Raw genomic sequence first — 24,188 nt, 5'->3', positions numbered from 1 at the left:
GTATACTTTGATACTAAAGGGTGCATTGATTGCTGAGCATATTGGTCATCATTATCATGGAAAAAGTGACTTGGATCATGGACTTTCATCTGATTTTCATAATCAGACATGAACTTGCTGTCTGACATAAGATTTAATTTGGACTTGAGTTAATGAGACTCGGATTGTTTTTAAATAGTGTGGCGACAAATCAGGTGTCTGGGAATAGACTTTGTAACCAGATGCCTAACACTGATTAGGCGTATCAGACACTCGCTGGCCGTGCTGTGAAAATCACGCATGCATACGCTCATCTAAGTTTCCAAATCTGTCATTGCTTAACTTTTGAATGTTCTCCATCATGAATATGATCATTAAAAAGCTTATCTCTGCTTTCCAAATAAATGTATCTGGTTAAGATCTGTTCAGTACTTTTGGGAGTAACGGCAGGTTGAAATTGGTACAATAGAGTAAAAACTCTGCTCGCATGGTGATTTTTGAGTCATGGGAAAGTGTTCAGGTTCGTGCTTTCTCTCTTCTGATCAGTTTCTGACTGGATTGCTCGTGAATATCAATCAGATAACTTTTTTATCGTGATGTTCTCTCACTGTTTCTGATGAAGGATTCAGCAAAATTTTCCATCTGTTAGTTTTGATGTTATGATTCATGGGAGACTTTGAAGTGAGTTTTCAGAGCTTTACCTACTTATTTTTTCAAATCAAACTGATTCATGTAAATGAATAACTATTTTAGAATAGAACTGGAGTTGTGTTGATGAAAAATATTGAGATCTTAGTGGTCGGAATGAGATTTAAAAAAAAAAAAAAAGGCAAAAAAACAAGTCAGAAACGCGAGTGTCAATTTCAATTCAGTTAATGTGAATTGTTTATTGAATGTGGATCACACAGTTTTTTCGAGGTTCACCTTAAAAGCTATGAATATTATAAACAGTCGTAGGCCCTACTTTTGAGAAATACAAAGGCCTACAGGGCACAAAGAGGGGATTAGAAATAATATATATACACTACCGTTGAAAAGTTTGGGGTCACTTTGAAATGTCCTTATTTTTGAAAGAAAAGCACTGTTCTTTTCAATGAAGATCACTTTAAACTAATCAGAAATCCACTCTATACATTGCTAATGTGGTAAATGACTATTCTAGCTGCAAATGTGTGGTTTTTGGTGCAATATCTCCATAGGTGTATAGAGGCCCATTTCCAGCAACTCTCACTCCAGTGTTCTAATGGTACAATGTGTTTGCTCATTGCCTCAGAAGGCTAATGGATGATTAGAAAACCCTTGTACAATCATGTTAGCACAGCTGAAAACAGTTGAGCTCTTTAGAGAAGCTATAAAACTGACCTTCCTTTGAGCAGATTGAGTTTCTGGAGCATCACATTTGTGGGGTCGATTAAATGCTCAAAATGGCCAGAAAAATGTCTTGACTATATTTTCTATTCATTTTACAACTTATGGTGGTAAATAAAAGTGTGACTTTTCATGGAAAACACAAAATTGTCTGGGTGACCCCAAACTTTTGAACGGTAGTGTGTGTGTGTGTGTATATATATATATATATATATATATATATATATATATATATATATATATATATAAGTTTACCGATCTGCCTAGGTTTTCACATTAGCAAAAATAATACTAATTCAATGATCATTTGCGTAATTTGTTTTTACTGATTTTTCAAACTTTGTATTCAATATACAGCCATGTATGTGCCTGCCAACTTCCGTGTACATATCTTGAGAAGTAGAAAAGTTAAGAAAAAAACATTTGATCGCATTCATGAATGAGGCCCATTTTGGACCATGTGATCCTCATACAGAATATTACAGCAGTTTTCTCCAAATTAAGCCGTTTTGTTTTTCAATCTTTGATTTATAATATCTCAAGAATGGATAAATACATTTTAATTGTTTAACTGTCTGTAAAAAGTATATTGTTCTGCATTCAATTCTGAATTCAATGAGAGCAGTTTCAAGCAATTTGGACTGAATTTGAATTTTCACCTGATATGCCTACATTCAATAATTTACTTAAACAGCACTACTTCAGGGCGGCACGGTGGTGTAGTGGTTAGTGCTGTCGCCTCACAGCAAGAAGGTCCGGGTTCGAGCCCCGTGGCCGGCGAGGGCCTTTCTGTGTGGAGTTTGCATGTTCTCCCTGTGTCCGCGTGGGTTTCCTCCGGGTGCTCCGGTTTCCCCCACAGTCCAAAGACATGCAGGTTAGGTTAACTGGTGACTCTAAATTGACCGTAGGTGTGAATGTGAGTGTGAATGGTTGTCTGTGTCTATGTGTCAGCCCTGTGATGACCTGGCGACTTGTCCAGGGTGTACCCCGCCTTTCGCCCGTAGTCAGCTGGGATAGACTCCAGCTTCCCTGCGACCCTGTAGGACAGGATAAAGCGGCTAGAGATAATGAGATGAGATGAGGGCACTACTTCAGCTTTCAGCATTTCATTCCCGTATCCACTGTGCTCCTGAGTAATTATAGATGATAAATTAAAGGGGGGGGGGGAACCCTGGTGTCTTCATCAGGTGATGGGCCTCTAGAACCTCTTCAGTGTGTGTTGGTCTCAATTCTGCTCCAATAATCTCTAAGATTATTTTGAAGAACGCCAGAATTGGGTTGTGTGCTGGTAATTTTGTTCATAGCTTATGATTTACAAAACTTCAAATTTATTCTAACAAAATAAGCACAAGTTAACACCATCCCGCAAATAATAAACTAATTAATCTAGGTTGGAGGTGAGCTATTACGTTCATAAATAAAGACAAAAATAAAATAAAAAATTACAATCAATGAAGGAAATACTATAAATAATGGAAAGAATGAATTTGCAAGGAATTGAAAAAGGAAAAGAACTAATTATAAGAGCTAAAATTAATTATAATGTTAAAGAAATACAAATCTGAAGCGTTTATTATTCATAATTTAACCTGTCTACAATTGAGAGGACATAAACAGTTATCTTAATAAAAATTCAAAAAGTGGTTTGCGTAACTAACTTTTTGTTTTCTTACTAAATTTACATGCATCACGAGGTGCATTATTCCATAATTTTACTCCAAATCTTGAAAAGGATTTTTTTTTTGTACTTCTAATTGAGATTTTTTTTTAATATAGAAATTACCTGACGAAATTACCACATTTCATCCTTTTTAAAATTCAGTGAGCCCTCACCCCCTGTAGATGGGGACGTTATCATGCTGAAAGAGACCACGCAGAGAAATCTCTCACAGGAGAGAACTTTAATGATTTACAGAGACCCAAACCACGCCATCATCAATAAATGTCCAGAGAACGTGCAACAGAAATTGTCCCCTTTCTTTTTTCACCCCTCTTCATTTCATCATCACTGGTGACACTGTCTTACCTGCGAGCCAAATTCAGCACATGCTCAAGTTTAGGGATTGGAGAGTTGACTTGGACGTGAGTGCGTTATTGGTTGGTAAGTGAAGATGAGCTGATGTAAGGTTTCCTGGCAAGAACAACTTTGATCAGTTTTCTGCTCTGATATAATGTTAAAATATGCAAATAAGTAAAATCCATACAACCTTACAACCATAGTTCATTCATCTTGAACTCTGACTGGACAATAATAAGCGGTATCTTAATGTGTTTTATTTTCCGTTTCAAATTGATCGTTTCACTGTAAATGGAACAGCAAAGGAATATGTACAGGTCTGGAAAAAAATTAAGAACCTACTGTAAAATTATCAGTTTCTGGTTTTACTATTAATGTGTGTGTGTGTTTTATCCCCCGCTGGCCAAAAGGCCCGAACGGGGATTATGTCGTAGTGATGTCTGTCTGTCTGTCCGTCCGTCCGTCCCGGGAAGCGTGCTCATCTTCTGAAATCAACTCCTCTCACAATTTTAGGAGGAATTTCACGCAACTTGGCAGGATTCTTTGTTATATGTCGGTAATACGCATATTGCAATTTCGTTCAATTGGGTCTCATTTTACCAGAGTTACAGCCCTTGATTAACAAAATTATAATTTGACAATTTCATGAGTGTGTTTTTCCTTCTGAAATGAACTCCTGTCACAATTTTTGGAGGAATTTCACGAAACTTGGCAAAAGGCCTTGTTATATGTCGGTAATACGCATGGTATTTTGTTCAATTCGGTCACGTTTTACCAGAGTTACAGCCCTTGATTAACAACCTTGTACTTTCACAGTTTCATGAAGGTGTGCTCGCCTTCTGACATCAACTCCTCTCACAATTTTTGGACGAATTTATGACGGTAATACACATATTGTGATTTAATTTTCTCATTCATCTCATCTCATTATCTCTAGCCGCTTTATCCTGTTCTACAGGGTCGCAGGCAAGCTGGAGCCTATCCCAGCTGACTACGGGCGAAAGGCGGGGTACACCCTGGACAAGTCGCCAGGTCATCACAGGGCTGACGCATAGACACAGACAACCATTCACACTCACATTCACACCTACGGTCAATTTAGAGTCACCAGTTAACCTAACCTGCATGTCTTTGGACTGTGGGGGAAACCGGAGCACCCGGAGGAAACCCACGCGGACACGGGGAGAACATGCAAACTCCACACAGAAAGGCCCTCGCCGGCCACGGGGCTCGAACCCGGACCTTCTTGCTGGGAGGCGACAGCGCTAACCACTACACCACCGTGCCGCCCTGATTTAATTTTGTTTGTTTACCAGAGTTTTGACCCCTGATTAAATAACTTGTACTTTGACAATTTCATGAGGGTGGACGTTCTTCTGAAATCAACTCCTCTCACAATTTGTGAAGGAATTTCACCAAACTTGGCAAAAGGCTTTGTTATATGACAGTTATATGCATATTGAAATTTCGTTTAATTTGGGCAAATTTTACCAGAGTTATGCCCTTGATTATTAACAAACTTTGGCAATTTCATCAAGGTGTGCTTGCTTTCTGAAATCAACTTCCCTCACAATTTTTATCCCCCACTGGCTGAAAGGCCCGAAGTGGGATTATGTCATGGCGATGTCCGTCTGTCCTGGGAAGGGTACTCACCTTCTGAAATCAACTCCTCTCACAATATTTGGAGGAATTTCATGAAACTTGGCAGGATTCTTTGTTATATGTCGGTAATACGCATATTGCAATTTCGTTCAATTGGGTCTCATTTTACCAGAGTTACAGCCCTTGATTAACAAAATTATAATTTGACAATTTCATGAGTGTTTTTTTCCTTCTGAAATGAACTCCTCTCACAATTTTTGGAGGAATTTCATGAAACTTGGCAAAAGGCCGTGTTATATGACGGTAATACGCATATTGCGATTTTAATTTCGTTTGTGAAAATTTTCCCAGAGTTTTGAGACTTGATTAAATAACTTGTACTTTGATAATTTCATGAGGGTGGACGTTCTTTTGAAATCAACTCCTCTCACAATTTGTGGAGGAATTTCACCAAATGACAGGATTCTTTGTTATATGTTGGTAATATGTATATTGCAATTTTGTTCAATTCAGTCACATTTTACCAGAGTTATGGCATCGTTGCTAGCGGGGGATATTGTGCTCTCAGAGCAAGCTTTGTTTGTTCAGCCCTCTGCCAGTCTGTAACTTTGTTGTCCTGTGAACTTAGGAAGCGTCTTATGAACTGCCGGAAGCAACCTGATACTCACTGTACCCCTCTGCCAGTAAAGCCAGAATCGAACCCTTCTTTTTCTCACTCAAAACGTTTTCTTTTTAACTTTTTTGGCATAATGATTAGATCTTTTTGTTTTCCAATTAAATTTAAAGTACTACTGGCACTGTTTATGCCATTCAAACTGATCCTATTGCAAGAGGATAGTGATGACCACAGCTGTGGTTATTATACTTTTCCTCATTAAATAAGATTTGGTTTAGGTGATGACCTATTCAGTACCTCATTGAGGAAAATGAGGTGTGCTTGTGTTGGAATTCCAGCACAGACACTGGAATGAAACGGTTTCCATACACAGAGAATGCTGATTTAAAGGTCATAGGCAAAGGTTTTCAATTAATGCATATTTGAAACTTTATATGTCAAAAAACCCTCTGTAATTTTCTTCTGGTCCTAAGAAGTATTGTTAATAAGTAATAATTAAAATAAGTTAGCGCGCATCGCGGTGAATTTCTGCTCGGCGATTTTCGTGACCACGCGGCACGTGACGTCATTCAAGGCAAACAAACCGCTTGAGTTGAGTCCACTTTAGTTTATTTGCATTCACCGATTGCTTCGCAACGGCCATAGGTTCATACATATATGGTTTCACCTCTCGATATTCAATTTGGAGAGTTCTTACTTCAAAATCACTATCGCTTTCAGACATTTTACAGAACCTCTCACAACCGTACACTTGCTCCGTACACTTGCTCGGTTCGCAAGTAAACACAGAACTGCTCCAAGTCTGTTTGCCTTGAATGACGTCATGACGACGGTCCCCTGGCGGTAAAAGTGCGCGTAAGTGAGATGTAAACAAACCTTCGTAACTTGCGCAAACCAGTATATTTTAACCGTTTTATTCAATTTTAGGGTGCAAATTAGACACCAGGAAGATTGAATTCGCTTTTTGGGTTGTTCTTCTAGACAATAAAGTTGATATTCTACGTTCCACCTCTGACCCTTGCCTATGACCTTGAAGAAAAAATTGAAGTGGTCTCTCTATTTTTTTGATGGATGGATGTAGCACTTTTTCCTACACTGATTATGGCATCTGTGGTGAGAAATAGAACAATATTAAAGTTAACGTACAACCAACAGGTACTTTCGTAAAAACGAGAAACAGTAACTATTCCCAAAAGGTCAGCTTCTCCCAAATCCTGCTGTCTGGGCTTCACAGGAAGGGGAGCGGCTGAAGCAAGAGCTGCAGTATAAAACCGACAGCATGGCAACCAGACGGAGATTGCAGGACACATTTGCTGATTCTCTCCGCCACGTTAACAAGCTTCTGAATGGCAGATTTGGCTTCACATCACGCAAAGTGCCTGCACACATGCCACACATGATCGACCGCCTCGTAATGCAGGAGCTACAGGACACGTAAGAATCAGTCATTCTCTTGGCTTGATTTAAATTACATACACAGTCATCTCTAAAAGTTAGATTTTACAGTACAAGTATTATACTTGGGTATTTTTGAACTGATGATAATGAGGTAGAATGAAAGTGGGTGTTTTTTTTCTCTCCTCTACACTCTTTTTCTCTTTAGCTTCCCAGAAGAGTTCGATAAGACTTCCGCCCATCGTGTGCGCCACTCCGAGGACATGCAGTTTGCCTTCTCATATTTCTATTTTCTGATGAGTGCTCTGCAGCAGCTCAACGTGTCACAGGTCTTCGACGAGATCGACACGGATCACTCGGGGGTGCTGTCTGACCGAGAAATCCGCACGCTTGCAACTCGGATCCATGAGCTCCCGCTCAGCCTGCAGGTACCACGCTGTCCAGGTGGAATACCAACATATAGGAGCGACTGATGTATTCACTCCACAATCATTCTTTACTCAATATCACACTCAGTAAACATATTAAGCTGGGTTTACACGGTATGAGAAGAAAAATCTTATCTGTTGCTCATATTCACATTTTGATCTCGGAACAGGACCATGAAAATCATAGCACCACGGTGCTCATACTTTACAATGTCTCTCGATGCAGGTGCTCAAACCTTTAGAAAAGAAATGCGCATGAGCTGATGTTTCGAATGAGTTCAGTCTGGAAACGTTAACAGCAGGGTTGTAGTCGAGTCACTAAACCTCGAGTCCGAGTCCAGTCTCGAGTCCCCAGTGTTCAAGTCCGAGTCATTAAAGAAAATTTCGTAAAGTCCGAGAACAAGACTCCAACCGCACCATGTGATGGTGGCCTTTATGTGAAAGCGTCTCTGCTACTGTGTCGGACTAACGTTACTGCTTGACCGCCCCATTTTAGTTAATAGCCTACAGATGAAAAGCTTGTTCATCACTCAGCAAGCCCTGCCCACTATCAACAGAGCAATGAACATAGCGTGTCACTTCCTTCTCTGGGTGGAGTCTCGCCAAATGATGATTGAAGTTCGAGGTCGTCCCCGTCGTCTCCTCGATAGTTCTTCTACATATGGAACACATAGCAGTGCATTTTATCCTCACTGCACGAGAAGTCTGTATAAGCAAAGTGGACAATCCTAGGGACGTTCTCTCCAGGCATTTTAGCGCCATTAACGTTAGTTTGTTCCTGAACATGACGTATGAACAGGTGACTGTGCATTTTCTTGCACGGAATTAGTATAAAATTTAATGTAGATATAAATATCTTATGCCAAATTATTATGGCATGTTACAAAAAATAAAGAGAAAAGTCTGAGTCCAAGTCAAGTCACGAGTCCTTAAAATTAGAGCACGAGTTCTGGACTCGAGTACTACAAGCCTGGTTAACAGGGATGTGAAACAAACCACATACAGAATCCTGTATAGAAATCGATGGGAAAAGTCCGTAATGGCAAAGACGGCAGTGTGTGGACATATCCCTCCTCTCTCCCCAAAAACACCAGTTATCTGCTGAACTGTGACACGTATTAATACACTCGTGTTCCACTGATACAAGTGCATGGTTGCACATTAGGGTGCATCAGTTGCCCCCTAAAAATGAAAAGTTCCTCCGATCATGATGCATTTTTGTTTTTATGTTCCTTTTGGTAAGAAAACACACTGGGTGAAATATTTTGACAAAATTCAAAAGTTTAATGGTGGCACCGGGAGCTCAAAGTTATGGAAAAAGCTGCTATTTTATGACACAATTTCGATCACTTTTCATGAAACATTATGGCACCTTATAGAGTATACCAAATATCTTAGATCCACATTTTTAGTGCATATTCTAAATATATTATCAAGCACAGTTTGAGTTTTAGCTGTTCATTGAATCATTGTTCAACTACTTTTAAACAATACAAATGTATTATGAATCACATTAATGCTTCTCAATCCCTTGCAAAGGTTCTTAACATGATCTCTGGCTCACAAGGAATCAATAAATGGAGTCCAACATTGTGATTCAAACCTTACGCGAAAACATAAAATGAGCGTTTTTTTGGCAAAAAAATGAACCTCATGGTGCCTCCATTAGACTTTTGAATACGGTCAAAAAATTTTACAGGATGTCTTTATTGGTGAAAAGGAACACCCAAACAAAAACGCATCAGATTTTATGAAAGTGAGGGCAACTGATGCACCCTATTGCACATGTGTAGTAGAAGTACACTACCGTTCAAAAGTTTGGGGTCACCCAGACAATTTTGTGTTTTACATGAAAAGTCACACTTTTATTTCCCACCATAAGTTGTAAAATGAATAGAAAATATAGTCGAGACATTTTTCTGGCCATTTTGAGCATTTAATCGACCCCACAAATGTGATGCTCCAGAAACTCAATCTGCTCAAAGGAAGGTCAGTTTTATAGCTTCTCTAAAGAGCTCAACTGTTTTCAGCTGTGCTAACATGATTGTACAAGGGTTTTCTAATCATCCATTAGCCTTCTGAGGCAATGAGCAAACACATTGTACCATTAGAACACTGGAGTGAGAGTTGCTGGAAATGGGCCTCGATACACCTATGGAGATATTGCACCAAAAACCACACATTTGCAGCTAGAATAGTCATTTACCACATTAGCAATGTATAGAGTGCATTTCTGATTAGTTTAAAGTGATCTTCATTGAAAAGAACAGTGCTTTTCTTTCAAAAATAAGGACATTTCAAAGTGACCCCAAACTTTTCAACGGTAGTGTATAGTGTCCTCATAGCAACCTTGCGCATGCATAGTAGAAATATAACCTCTGTGTTTTTTGGGGGTACTAGGTACTATTTAAACTTTACTTTGGGGCAGTCACCAAACTTTTTAAGCAGTTTTTATATCCCGGTGGCCATTGAAAGTGCCGTTATGCCTCTCACCCCATTCATTTAGATAGAGGCCTGATCGTATTAGTTTGAAATAACTGCCTAGGTGCACGATACGAAAATGGTTGCCGAGTAGCGAGACCTGGATATAAGGACTTTCATGTTAACAAACGGTCAGTTCTCTGGTGGCTCATGAATAAATGACACATTTAGAGGAAAAAAGCCTTTCGTGAGAATTACAGTATAACATCTTTGACCATTTGAATATTTGTGTGTAGGAAATGGGGAGAGAGAGATCCATCCGTTATCCATAATCGCGTATCCTGTGCAGGGTCGCGGGCAGCTGACTGTGGGCGAGAGGTGGGGTACACCCTGGACAAGTCGCCAGGTCATCACAGGGCTGACACATAGACACAGACAACCATTCACACTCACATTCACACCTACAGTCAATTTAGAGTCACCAGTTAACCTAACCTGCATGTCTTTGGACTGTGGGGGAAACCGGAGCACCAGGAGGAAACCCACGCGGACACGGGGAGAACATGCAAACTCCACACAGAAAGGCCCTCGCCGGCCACGGGGCTCGAACCCGGACCTTCTTGCTGTGAGGCGACAGTGCTAACCACTACACCACCGTGCTGTCTGAGAGAGAGAGAGAGATAGAGAAAGCTTTCGCATTATCTGTAAAATCTTCTGACTTGTTTATCTTCTTGTGGCTTAATCTGTTTACTCTGATCAGTCCTGGCAAACCGACCTGCACGCACATTGTTTATGATTTCCTGTCGAATAAATATGCACGCGATGAAATGTATATTCGCTGTTCGTTTGGTCGATCACTCACGCTATACAGTGTTACATTTTCTGACGTTCCACAAATTCATCATGAGCTCAGACAGCTCAGTGGAATGTATTTACCTTGTGTCATTTATACTTTCACACTGTTTACACCTTCAGATTCACACACAATTTCGCCACACTTGGGTTAAAAAAAAAAAAACCTTAAGTGACAGCAACATTGGGACAAGAAGACTTTATTGAAGTTGGTTTTGTTTGGGTTTATGGTGATAAATACATTCAGGAAATAATGGATTACTAAGCTCTGGGCTTTAATACCAAGCTGAAAGGTGTTTGAGTGTATGGCCCCATAACTTCAAACATGAGAAATGTTAATCAGCTGTAAAGCTTATTGATGTATTTATTTATTTTTATTTTTATGATTTGGTGCAGGACCTAACCGGTTTGGAGCAGATGCTGATAAACTGCTCAAAGAGTCTGCCGAGTAATCAGACCCAGCTCCACACAGTTAACCCCACCCAGGAGGCCTACTACGACCCCAGCATGGTGAGAGAACCATCTTCTGATCATCATCCGTTCTCTTTAAAGGAGATACGCAGAACGTTTATTTTTAAATACATTTCTGAGTGGATAGTATCTCCTATCCTTGACTCTTGTATGCTGCATAAATGGGAATAAAAAAACGTATATTTTTGAGAGTTAAAATCGACCGCAAAGTTGGCATTGGAGCTGCCCCACTGAGCCTGAGTGCGTCACGTCACAGCGGGAACCGGTGCTATAGACCAAAGCCAGACTCGGCAGGTGAGAGTAGTTGCAATGGCCTCTTCGTTTGGATTTAGTGGAGATTCTTCGGATTCCTCAGATAGTAATACATCTGGGGGCGTCATGGCTCAGGTGGCTAAGGCGCCATACCATAAATCCGGGGACCCGGGTTCGATTCCGACCTGAGGTCATTTCCCGATCCCTCCCCGTCTCTCTCTCCCGATCATTTCCTGTCCTGTCTCTACACTGTCCTATCCAATAAAGGTGAAAAAGCCCAAAAAAAATCTTAAAAAAAAAAAAAGATAGTAATACATCTGACTGTGATAGTCCTGAAATTGGAGTGCGTGTGTGTACATGCTGCTGCTATAAACGTAGAATCGTATCAGTTCGAGCCATCGGAAAGTGAATCCGATAGTAATACGTCGACCACCCACCTTCCGAAATAAAGCCAGAGAACAAAGCCGTCTAGAGAACTGGATGGAATTGAACTGACCGTCTCATGTGACTCTCATTAAAACAGGATAGGTGTTATAACTTATGCCACCTACAGGTGCTGGTCATATAATTAGAATATCATGAAAAAGTTGATTTATTTCAGTAATTCCATTCAAAAAGTGAAACTTGTATATTATATTCATTCATTACACACAGACTGATATATTTCAAGTGCTTATTTCTTTTAATTTTGATGATTATAACTGACAACTAATGAAAATCCCAAATTCAGTATCTCAGAAAATTGTGAAAAGGTTCAATATTGAAGACACCTGGTGCCGCATGCTAATCAGCTAATTAACTCAAAACCCCTGCAAAGGCCTTTAAATGGTCTCTCAGTCTCGTTCTGTAGGCGACGCAATCATGGGGAAGACGGCGGACTTGACAGTTGTCCAAAAGACAACCATTGACACCTTGCACAAGGAGGGCAAGACACAAAAGGTCATTGCTAAAGAGGCTGGCTGTTCACAGAGCTCTGTGTCCAAGCACATTAATAGAGAGGCGAAGGGAAGGAAAAGATGTGGTAGAAAAAAAGTGTACAAGCAATAGGGATAACCACACCCTGGAGAGGATTGTGAAACAAAACCCATTCAAAAATGTGGGGGAGATTCACAAAGAGTGGACTGCAGCTGGAGTCAGTGCTTCAAGAACCACCACGCACAGACAAGGACGCGTTATCCTAATGGGCTTCATGGGCAGTTGCCCAGGGCCTCGGCCACTAGGGGGCCTTGGAGGTAGCGAGCTCGGAAAATATGAAACGATATTTTCAGAAGTTTTGATCATATTGATAACATTTTTGATGCATTTCGCCACCCGTAAGGAACCCCACCTTGTCCCTTCGCATAAATCACCCGTCATTGTCAATATGATCACTGTCCACCATGTCTTCACACGCTACGCCAGCTTGAGTTCAATGATTTAATTAATGACTTCGCTTTCCAGAAAAGTAGGAAAGTGCCCTTGTAAGTTGACCCATGGCTGTCAAACTGAATGCGCAAAGCTGTGTGCCACTGCTGTTTGGGACATTACGTGTGTGAAAGGATGAAATGTTTCACATAGCCTAACATTTTGAGGTTTATTTCTGAGAAGCAAGATATTTTTCTTTCTTTGTTATCGCTCTTTGTTTTCACAAGTTAAAAGTCGCCTGGATTCCAAAATGAAAACGAACGGTTATATACCAAATGAATGTTCTTGTTCTGAATACTAAAGAAACTGTTGTAGGCCTCGGTTATGTTCTTGACATGTTGTTCATTGACTCACTCATTCAAAGGCTTCTTGAGGCTAAACTTTCGTTAACTAGGCTTGTTAACCGTGATGTCTGATGGATTTTTTTCACCATGCAATTGCCTATTTCACCATTGCTTTTTCTCGATTAAATAGGTGTTGATGGATATAAAGTTTTATCGTTCAGTAGTATTTCTAATTGTGCCACTGTCATTATTTAAGTTTCTGTGTCTAGTTAGACAGGCACGTCTGAGGGGGTGAATTTGCTGAGCGCAGTTGATAACAGGTGGGGGTGGGGCCTCGGGAGGGTGGGTGTCTGCCCAGGGCCTCGGCAAGGGTTAACGCGGCCCTGCGTACAGACATATGCAAGACATGGGTTTCAGCTGTCGCATTCCTTGTGTCAAGCCACTCTTGAACAAGAGACAGCGTCAGAAGCGTCTCGCCTGGGCTAAGTCAAGTCAACTTTATTGTCAAATATGCTATACATGCTCGACATACAGCACAGATGAAATTTCAGTCCTCTCTGACCCACAGTGCAAACAGGCAATGCAATAAATAAAAATAGAATAATTGAAAAAACAAACAATATAAACAGTATAAACACTCTAGATAAGAACTAGACATAGACTAAACACTCAAACAGTATAAATATAAACAGTATAAACACTAGATAAGAACTAGACATAGACTAAACACTCTCTTTTTTTTTTTTTTTTATATATATATATATATATATATATATATATATATATATATATATATGAGTGATTCCACGCTTATGGGTACTGAAATGGGGACATGAACTTATTCACCTAAAACCATTTCTTTTTTTACCATCAGGTCACAAAACATGTAATCTTTAATGAATGATATGTTAAAAGATAACTTTAATTTTCTGAGATGTAATAAAAACATATTTATATGCCAAAGTCAAGCCTATGAGTTCCAAAATGATGTCTGTTACATTACTTCTGTTCGTATTGTCCATCTCGCGTCTGTTACAAATTAATTACAATCTAGCTATATACCATGTTAATCTTATTGAAAGAATGTGTATGTTTATTCTACTACACATGTTTATTAATTATATTTGCTAAAACATCACCTTCCTATGTTTCAAAAAGTAATTCTACATTGTTAAAATTGAGAATATATATGTCCACAACACTTCTGTTACGTTCTGACTTTGGCATATAAATGTTTTTATTACATCTCAGAAAATTAAAGTTATCTTTTAACATATCATTCATTAAAGATTACATGTTTTGTGACCTGATGGTAAAAAAAGAAATGGTTTTAGGTGAATTTTTAAAAATAAGTTCATGTCCCCATTTCAGTACCCATAAGCGTGGAATCACTCGTGTGTGTGTGTGTGTGTGTGTATACACACACACACACACACACACACACACACACACACACACACACACACACACACGTGTAAATTGGTGCAAATAAACAGTCAAGGGTACTTGAGGTATAGCAGGTAAACATGAAATAAGCAGTATAAACAAACTAGCAGCTGTTAAGGTGAGGTAGTGCGGAATAGTGCAAATGAGCGAGGTAAAGTGAGATGTGCGGTCCCTGAGTTCAGTGTGTTAATGAACGATGAGATGTATGTGTGTGTGTTTGGGGGGGGAACTGTGAGGGTGACGTGTCAGATGCTGAAGGGGGGGCAGGGGGGTGTGCGAGCAGAATCTGTGGCAGGGGACAGAAGGGGGAGGAGGGGCAGAACAGGGAGGGAGTTGAGCCTCCTGACCGCCTGGTGAAAGAAACTGTCCTTGAGCCTGCTGGTTTTGGCCCGGAGACTCCGCAGTCTCCTCCCCGACGGCAGCAGGCTGAAGAGGCTGTGAGATGGGTGGGTGGGGTCACCTGCAATCCTGATGGCTTTGCGGGTGAGGCGGGAGTTATGAATATCCATTAGAGAAGGGAGAGAGACACCAATGATCCTCTCAGCTGCTTTCACGATGCGCTGCAGAGACTTGCAGCAGGACACGGTGCAGGCGCCGTACCACACGGTGATGCAGCTGGTCAGGATGTTCTCGATGGTGCCTCTGTAGAAAGTGTGCATGATTGGGGCCGGGGCTCTTGCTCTCCTCAGTTTGCGGAGGAAGTACAGATGCTGTTGGGCTTTTTTGGCCAGTGATGTGGTGTTGTTGCTCCAGGACAGGTCTTCAGAGATGTGCACACCCAGAAACTTGGTGCTGCTCACCCTCTCCACTGCAGCACCGTCGATAGATAGTGGAGCATGCTGGGTGTGCTCTCTTTTTGTCATAAAGACAAAAAGGACTGGACTACTGCTGAGTGGTCCAAAGTTATGTTCTCTGATGAAAGTAAATTTTGCATTTCCTTTGGAAATCCAGGTCCCAGAGTCTGGAGGAAGAGAGGAGAGGCAAAGAATCCACGTTGCTTGAGGTCCAGTGTAAAGTTTCCACAGTCAGTGATAGTTTGGGGTGCCATATCATCTGCTGGTGTTGGTCCACTGTGTTTTCTGAGGTCCAAGGTCAACGCAGCCGTCTACCAGGAAGTTTTAGAGCACTTCATGCTTCCTGCTGCTGACCAACTTTATGGAGATTCAGATTCCATTTCCCAACAGGACTTGGCACCTGCACACAGTGCCAAAGCTACCAGTACCTGGTTTAAGGACCATGGTATCCCTGTTCTTAATTGGCCAGCAAACTTGCCTGACCTTAACCCCATAGAAAATCTATGGGGTATTGTGAAGAGGAAGATGCGATACGCCAGACCCAACAATGCAGAAGAGCTGAAGGCCACTATCAGAGCAACCTGGGCTCTCATAACACCTGAGTAGTGCCACAGACTGATCGACTCCATGCCACGCCGCATTGCTGCAGTAATTCAGGCAAAAGGAGCCCCAACTAAGTATTGAGTGCTGTACATGCTCATACTTTTCATGTTCATACTTTTCAGTTGGCCAACATTTCTAAAAATCCTTTTTTTTGTATTGGTCTTAAGTAATGTTCTAATTTTCTGAGATACTGAATTTGGGGTTTTCATTAGTTGTCAGTTATAATCATCTCATCTCATTATCTGTAGCCGCTTTATCCTGTTCTACAGGGTCGCAGGCAAGCTGGAGCCTATCCCAGCTGACTACGGGCGAAAGGCGGGGTACACCCTGGACAAGTCGCCAGGTCATCACAGGGCCAGTTATAATCATCAAAATTAAAAGAAACGAACATTTGAAATATATCAGTCTGTGTGTAATGAATGAATATAATATACAAGTTTCACTTTTTGAATGGAATTACTGAAATAAATCGACTTTTTCATGATATTCTAATTATATGACCAGCACCTGTACATGCATGCGTTTTCACTGATAAAACATAAAAGGCTAATTAAATAATCAGATGAACTGAGAATCACATTCTGAAGCAAACTAAATAATCTTGTACCGCTAACTTAAACACACAATACAAGTTACATGTATTAATCTAAATGCAGGTAAACAAGTATTGTTATGTAACCAAATGAGAGTTGCATCTTACCCGGCTGTGTTCTCACGTCTTGAAGGCCGATCTTGTGGCCGATTGTTTTGAAACAATCTGACTTTCAGTTCTTCGTTCATTCGCTTCTTCCATGTAAGGGTGAGATATTGCTGCTGAGGCAAGCATATCCAGCGGAGAAATCTGACGACTGGTCTACTCAGTCTCCATTTTCTTCATACTGAGTACTCTGCCATTACTGCTCGGCTCACACTCCGGGAGACCTGGTGCAACTGAACTTACTTTCCTTTTCTTGTAGTTTTCTTTTCCTTTAATTGTTGGTACTGCACCCTCTTTCAATATGGGCTTATAGCCAACGCTCCTCAACAGATCAGAGGTTTCGTACGAGTCCTCAGTAAAATGTGCAAAGCAGATGAGAGACCACTTCGTGGGGCCCAATCCGTGAATTTCTCGCAAAACGCATCCAAATCTTTGCAGTTTGACATGGATTAAAGTTTTCCGTTGTGTGACGGATTTCCGTCAACTGAACTCTCCCAAGACCAAATGTGAGGTCGGTGCTGATCCGAGGAGAATTAAAATGACGGGTGGTTGGGTAGAGATTGGGTTATAACACTGATGTGTTGCAACACCATCAACTATCAGCAGGGTTTATTTCACTTTTTTGTTTTTGAGCCATGCTTTGTGTCGTTCATTTCCTATGTTTGATCATGTTTAAACGTTCGCTGTCTACGGTGCGGCATTAAAAAAACATGCGCTGTCAAAATTGGCAAAATACATTCCCATGTGCTTGCCGTGCTTGTGTCTGACCATTTCTGTTTTGTATTAAATTAAATCTTGCCAAAATGACTTAGTTCAAACTTGGACATATAGAAATAGAGCATGTTAAAAAAAAAACGAAAAAATAAACCCCGGAAAGCCCGCTCCTCTGCTTCAGCCAGACTTGAAGACCCGACGGTGCAATGCTTGCAGACTGTCAGAAGTAATTAGACCTAAATTTATAACTAACAAGTCAGCAGACGCCCCAACAATTATTATTTTCGTTAGGCCAGTGTGTAAGGAACGTTAGAACCGTGCCTTATAGCCTACATTATATCACAATTTAAAGGACGTTTGAGGAGTTGGAGGCTGCGATGCGCAATGATGTTCCGACATGCGCCAAACTTTATTCCCTGAAAATCCTACACCAGCGTTCAATGCCCCAAACAGTCAAAATGTCTAGAAGACTACAGTTAAATAATAATCATAGCCTACTAAGTTAAATTATGTCAAAACATCTGTTTCTGGCCTCTGAAATGATGGAGGAAAATGAGAACGAACGCAAAGTAGATAGCAGCCAACTTCACGCGATCTTTTAGGTAACTTAACACTCGTGTTGGCCACAATATTTCTCTTAATAAAATCTTGAATTGTTTTTGAAGTCGTATTCAACACAAAGTAAGGTCAAACCCCAATTTTAATTTAAGCGAAGATCCAAACTTTTTTCTATATTGACGTCGAGCACAGAGGAGCATGTCATTCTGCTTTCGGTTTCGGCAGCATGGATGCGCTTTACATGAAAGAAGGCACTGATGTGTCTGCCATCGATAAAGGTGTAAAAAACAAGCGGAGGTGGGCTTGGCTGTACGAAATAGGTGAAAACGGAAAGCCATTTAGTTCATGGTGCAAAAAACTAAACATTGCAGGCGCTTGCATTTGTGTGGTTTGCCACAAAAAAATAATATACGGAAGCAATGGAAAGAAAGTGCAATAAATTGAATATATTAATCCATTAATTAATTGATAATAAAGTTATCAGTTCTAAGTTAACCATTCTCAGAATTTCATCGAAATCCACCCATCCCCCCCCGTAAATTTTCAGTCAAATAATTTTTTTTTTGCTTTAATCCATGAGTTTGAACATTCTTGGGCCATGAATGCAATGTAAATTCACCTTCTGTCATGTTACTGCACCCGCCAGCAACACATCTACGTGGCATGGCGATAAATTGGCTCAAAATGAGGGATCGGAGTTGCAGTTAGCTCGGTGTTTTAGTATAGCGGAAATGGCGATGAGTCCGATAGACTTCCTGCTGTGACGTCACAGATGTCAAGGTCATTCACTCAGATCGCTGCCTATATGAATCATTTTAATCGTAAAAATTACTATATTAGATTTATTGTTAATGCTTAAAACTATTCCTGTGCCATTCTTGAGGTCTCAAGGCATTTATAAACGAAAGTGAGGCGATGGTTCTGCGTATCTCCTTTAAGGACACTTCTTGTACATCCCAGCTTTCCACTGTGACACTGTGTGTTCAGTTGTTAGATTTTGAATAAGAATACCGTACTGGCTGTCTCCCAGTATAATGTCCCATGTCTTCCTTCAATGTCTCATGTCTCTCTGCAAAAAGTAATGACAGAAAAGTGAAGCCTGAAGGCCAGTATATGTGACAAGCTGAGAAACTAATGTGGTAAGAGGGGATAGTAAATCCTCTCTAATGCAATATGAATGTGACGCTACCTGCAAAGAATTTCACACAATCTACAAAAGCTAAAAACGTGTCCCAAGTCTCCCTGCTCTCCCCTACTATACTGAAAAGGAAAATAAACTTTAAAATTGTTTAAATTTTCTTTCTGTGATAAATATGAACAAAGTTGTACCTCGTTGAATGTTGAAAACTCGCGCTAATTTTGGTCAATTGTTCGATATAAAAAAAACAAAGGAAAATGATGAGACTGTGACCGCTTTCCTAGAAAGATTCCCTTCTGAATGTTATAACTTCTAAATCTTTTGACGTAGCTCAGTAAAATAAAAAGGAGGTGCAGGTGATTTTAAAGTCCACGAAAATGATGCCAACTAATTTATTATCTAATTGGTTAATTAAAATGAATTAACAATTAATTAAAAACTCAGAATGAACCAAAAAATGGCCATAACTTCAATACAACTTGGAATTTTTTAACAAAATTTTCACCATTCAGTCAATGATCCATCTTCAATCACTGTCTTATTTTTAAAAAATTGACTGTAAATCAATAGAAAAACAACAAACTACCACAAAAACATCATAAATGCATGATATGAGTAATATAAATCATGATTAACGGAGCCGTTTCTGCCAAAACATCCAATTTGTATGAACCTCAGAAACTGTGACGCTCCAAATTACTTGAAAATAACAAGTAATACAGATAATTGTAGAGATAATTAACGAACAAATCAACTGAGATTTGACATTATTAAAACTTCTCTTCCTCGAATGCATCACTGATTTTGATGAACCAAAGTTTGGCCAACAGATTTCTACAGTGCCTTGCAAAAGTATTCATCCCCCTTGGTGTTTGTCCTGTTTTGTCACATTACAAGCTGGTATTAAAATGGATTTTGGGGGAGTTAGCACCGTTTGATTTACATACAGCCACTGGGATTTCTGCCCATTCCTCAAGGCAAAACTGCTCCAACTCCTTCAAGTTAGATGGGTTGCATTGGTGTACAGCAATCTTCAAGTTATGGCACAGATTCTCAATTGGATTAGATGTTTCCCTTTAAACCGCTCCAGTGTAGCTTTAGCAGTATGTTTAGGGTCATTGTCCTGCTGGAACGTGAACCTTCGTCGCTGACTCAAACAGGTTTTCCTCCAGAATTGCCCTGCATTTCATGCTATCCATCTTTCCTTCAGTCCTGACCAGCTTTCCTGTCCCTGCAGATGAAAAATATCCCCACAGCATGATGCTGCCACCACCATTCTTCAGTGTAAGAATGGTGTTCTCAGGGTGTTGGGTTTGTGCCAGACATGGCGTTTCCCATGATGGCCAAAAAGATCAGTTTTAGTCTCATTTGACTAGAGAATCTTCTTCCATGTGTTTAGGAAGTCTGCCACATACTGTTGGGCAAACTCCAAACGTGTTTTCTTCAGCAATTACTTTTTTTTTTCTTCTGGCCACTCTTCCATAAAGCGGCACTCTGTGGAGTGTACAGCTTAAAGGGGTCCTATGGACAGATACTCCCATCTCCATTGTGGATCTTTGCAGCTCCTTCAGTGTTATCTTTGGTATCTTTGTTGTATCTCTGATTAATGCCCTCCTTGCCCGGTCTGAGAGTTTTGGTGGGCGGCCTTCTCTTGTCAGGTTTGTAGTGGTGCCATATTCTTTCCATTTTGCTATAATGGATTTAATGGTGCTCCCTGGGATATTCAAAGTTTGTGATTTATTTATTTATTTAATTTTTTTTAATAACCCAACCCTGATCTATACTTCTCCACAACTTTGTCTCTGACCTGTTTGGAGGCTCCTTGGTTCTCATGTTGCTTGCTTAGTAGTGTTGCAGCGTCAGGGTTCTTCCAGAACAGGTTGATTTATATAGACATCATGTGACAGATCATGTGACACTTTGATTGCACACAGGTGGATCTTAGTCAACTCATAACTTGTTAAATCAGATCAAATCAGTTCTTAGTTTCCTCCTCTATCTTGGATAATTGCACAGGTTTGCATTTTGTCTCTTGGTGAAGAAAATGATTGGACTCTTGGTGTTATGAGTCTGTGTTATACTCTTTATCCATCCTCATTCCCCACCCCACCCCCGTTCTCCATTTCTACAGCCTCCAGTTACTAAAGGGCTAGTGATCCACTGCAAGCCCATCGCAGAGAAGATTCAGAAAGCCTTCAAGGACCAAAACAAATACAAGTAGCTCCAATACATCACATCCTTTTATAATAATGGAGAAACATTTGATTGCTGTTCCATAATGCTCAGTTCTTTCTTTGTTTAGGTTTGAGATCATGGGCGAGGAAGAGATTGCTTTTAAAATGGTACGAACCAATGTGTCACATGTAGTAGGCCAACTGGATGACATCAGGAAAAACCCAAGGTGTGTATCCAGTGCTGCTTGTGTCCAGTATGTGCTCTACAGAGTGCGTTCGCTGATTATCAGCTATACAATGCGATTTCCAGGGACAGTATAGTTATTATGGACTGTCTGTATTCTGATAATATACACTATTGGTGTAAATACACTGGTGATTTATAGAAAATCACGTGTGCTGATCGGTCAAGAAATTCAGACTATTTCTCGATAATCACCTCGAGCAACTCGGCAAAATCGCTTCGTCACCATGAGGAAGAATTGCAAATTATGAAAGAAGGTGCTGTTCTTAAAAGCACTGAAGATGCTATGAAGTTTGGTCTAAAATTATTCAAAGGTAAGGTGGAATTGTGATTTATTTTATCTATTTCAAAACAAAGTATTTTATGTGAGTTGGCACAGATAAGTGAGACAAAGTCTGCGCCGTGCTTTTATTACATTTGCATGCTGCTTTTGAAGATTGAAATAAAAAAAAATTAATAATCACCTGTGTATTTATACTAAAATAATTTATCCACCTCAGGCTCGGTGAATAATAAACTTCGTTTCAGTTATTATTTAAATAATATTGGTTGGGGTTTTTTTTGTGGTCTATCAGATATATTCCATTCAGCTAGCATGATATTGAACTCATCTTCAAGTCATTCAATAGCACGCTAGCTGAAGGAATATATCTGATAGATCATGAAAAAAAGCCATTATTATTATTATTATTATACATACATACACATTCTCTTCATATCAGCATTCTAGAAGGCCAACCCTAACTTACCCACGACTTGGTGCTGTTAGCACAGCAGTCCAGTTACCTTCCAGCCAGTGCGGCGTTCAGCAGTGGTGTTAGCGAAGGCCAATGCTAGTGCAGTCATGCTAGTGCTATCAAGAGCAAGTAGCACAGGCTAACAACCGAGAAACTAAGATTTCTGTCTCTAGACTCTTCTTCCACGCACACTCACCTCAGTATTTTTCACTCAGACTGAAGTATTAATTTCCCTGTGTAATTTACTTAGTTACTTTTAAAATCAACATCGACAACTACACACAGCGGAGTGACCTGGCAGCCAAAACTCTCTCAAAATCTTCCACTTTTAATGAAGCAAACCTGGCGGCCATATTTGTTACAAATTGTCACAGTTGCTCAATAGCACGGAAGTTTTACATCTCCGATGTGTGAAGTCATGTCTTGACAACCATGTAATATCGTAAACCATATTCAACGCTCATTTTCCATTGGGTAGAGTGACGTAATGCACGTAGGATAAGTGATATGCTAACAATATTGCATGCGATCAAACCAAATGAATGAAACCCGCTAGAAGGGAATAGAACACGTTTTTATTCCATCAAAAAAGTGTCCTGTATAGATAATCATCACCGATATTCGCGTCGCCTTTGGCAAATAATTGTTAATTAGCACATGCATGCATGGATCCATGCTGTAAGTTACAAGAAGCGAACAGGAAGTCCTTTCATTGTTCAAAATTATTATTATTATTATTATTAAGGTTAATTTATACAGCGCCTTTTTCATACCCAAGGTGGCTTTACAGTTACAAAAACAAAGGGGGAAAAAAAAGAAGAAGAAGAATACATTTATCATTTTTTCCTCATCTCCACCTTGTAGGAAGTTCATCTGCTTGAATGACAACATAGACCACAGCCATAAGGACGCCATGACGGTGAAAGCCGTGCTGAGGGATTTCTACGAGTCCATGTTCCCACTGCCCTCGCAGTTTGAGTTGCCACGCGAGTACCGCAATCGCTTCCTCCACATGGCAGAGCTGCAGGAGTGGTGAGAGCTGCAACGTTGGTGTTTAACCTCAGAAAAGCACGTCTTGAGGACAAGAGAATGTGTAACATGCTTTTTACATAAACAATAACGACTACCATGAAATAACACGCAGCAAAAATTTCAAAATTAAGATTGGAAAAATGGCGCCCGGCTTTTTTCCAGTCTTCGTCTGTCCAGTTTGGGTGAGTTTCCTCCCACTGTGGCTTTAGAGTCCTGTTCTTGGCTGATGGAAGTAGACCATGGTGCCGTTGTTCTGCTGTTGTAGCTCATCTGCCTCAAGCTTTGATGTGTTTTGACATGCTGAGATGCTTTTCTGCTCAACACGGTTGTAAAGAGTGATTATATGAGTTACTGTGGTTTTCCTTCTGAGTGTGTTTTTTAAACAGTTGAAATCACTTTAAAGGTAGACTGCCTTTCAGATTTTTCAAGTGTAGGTCATAAAAAGAATTTTGCCCGACACCCAATTATTTTTGTTTAGTGGACTGAAAGCTACTGAATTCGAATCACAGACTTCCAATTTTATTTGTTTTTTTAAAAATGGAACAATTAATGAATTTCGGGCCTTGTGGCCCTAAATTCTCTGCTATTTTTACCTGCTTCACCATGATGCGATTCAAGATACTACATCATGTATCACATGGTGGGCTTTCCCTGTTCGCACAAGGCATTATGGGATAGAAATTTGAAACGAGAGAACAATGGCAGACGTGAATGTGCGAATGAAACATGAAAGACCGACTACAGTAACGGAAAGCGAGAAGAAATGTTATTTACCAGCTGGGAGGTCCGTATCGTGAAATACCGTGACCGAGGTCTTGAAAGTACTGAGCGAGGCCCTCTGGGCCGAGGTCAGTATTCAAGGCCGAGGTCACGGTATTTCACCATACGGACCGACCTTAAGCTGGTAAATAATATATTTATTTTTTTCTTTACCAAATTCTAACAGAAAACGAGAGCGCCTG

At 40.2% G+C, this 24,188-nt stretch overlaps 1 protein-coding gene across 2 annotated transcripts in view; it reads left to right on the top strand.

The window, feature by feature from the left end:
- Positions 1 to 24,188, top strand: part of gnptab (N-acetylglucosamine-1-phosphate transferase subunits alpha and beta) — a 103,432-nt gene that overhangs the window by 67,296 nt on the left and 11,948 nt on the right. For both annotated transcript variants that reach the window (XM_060914291.1, XM_060914292.1), the window contains 6 exons: positions 6,817 to 7,016; positions 7,186 to 7,405; positions 11,075 to 11,188; positions 21,171 to 21,256; positions 21,342 to 21,440; positions 23,059 to 23,226. In XM_060914291.1, coding sequence (XP_060770274.1) covers positions 6,817 to 7,016; positions 7,186 to 7,405; positions 11,075 to 11,188; positions 21,171 to 21,256; positions 21,342 to 21,440; positions 23,059 to 23,226 — 887 coding nt within the window. The remainder of the gene's footprint in view (positions 1 to 6,816; positions 7,017 to 7,185; positions 7,406 to 11,074; positions 11,189 to 21,170; positions 21,257 to 21,341; positions 21,441 to 23,058; positions 23,227 to 24,188) is intronic.

The sequence above is a fragment of the Neoarius graeffei genome, chromosome 2 (assembly GCF_027579695.1).
Source record: "Neoarius graeffei isolate fNeoGra1 chromosome 2, fNeoGra1.pri, whole genome shotgun sequence".
NCBI lineage: Eukaryota > Metazoa > Chordata > Actinopteri > Siluriformes > Ariidae > Neoarius > Neoarius graeffei.
This window is presented reverse-complemented; position numbering and strand designations above follow the sequence as displayed.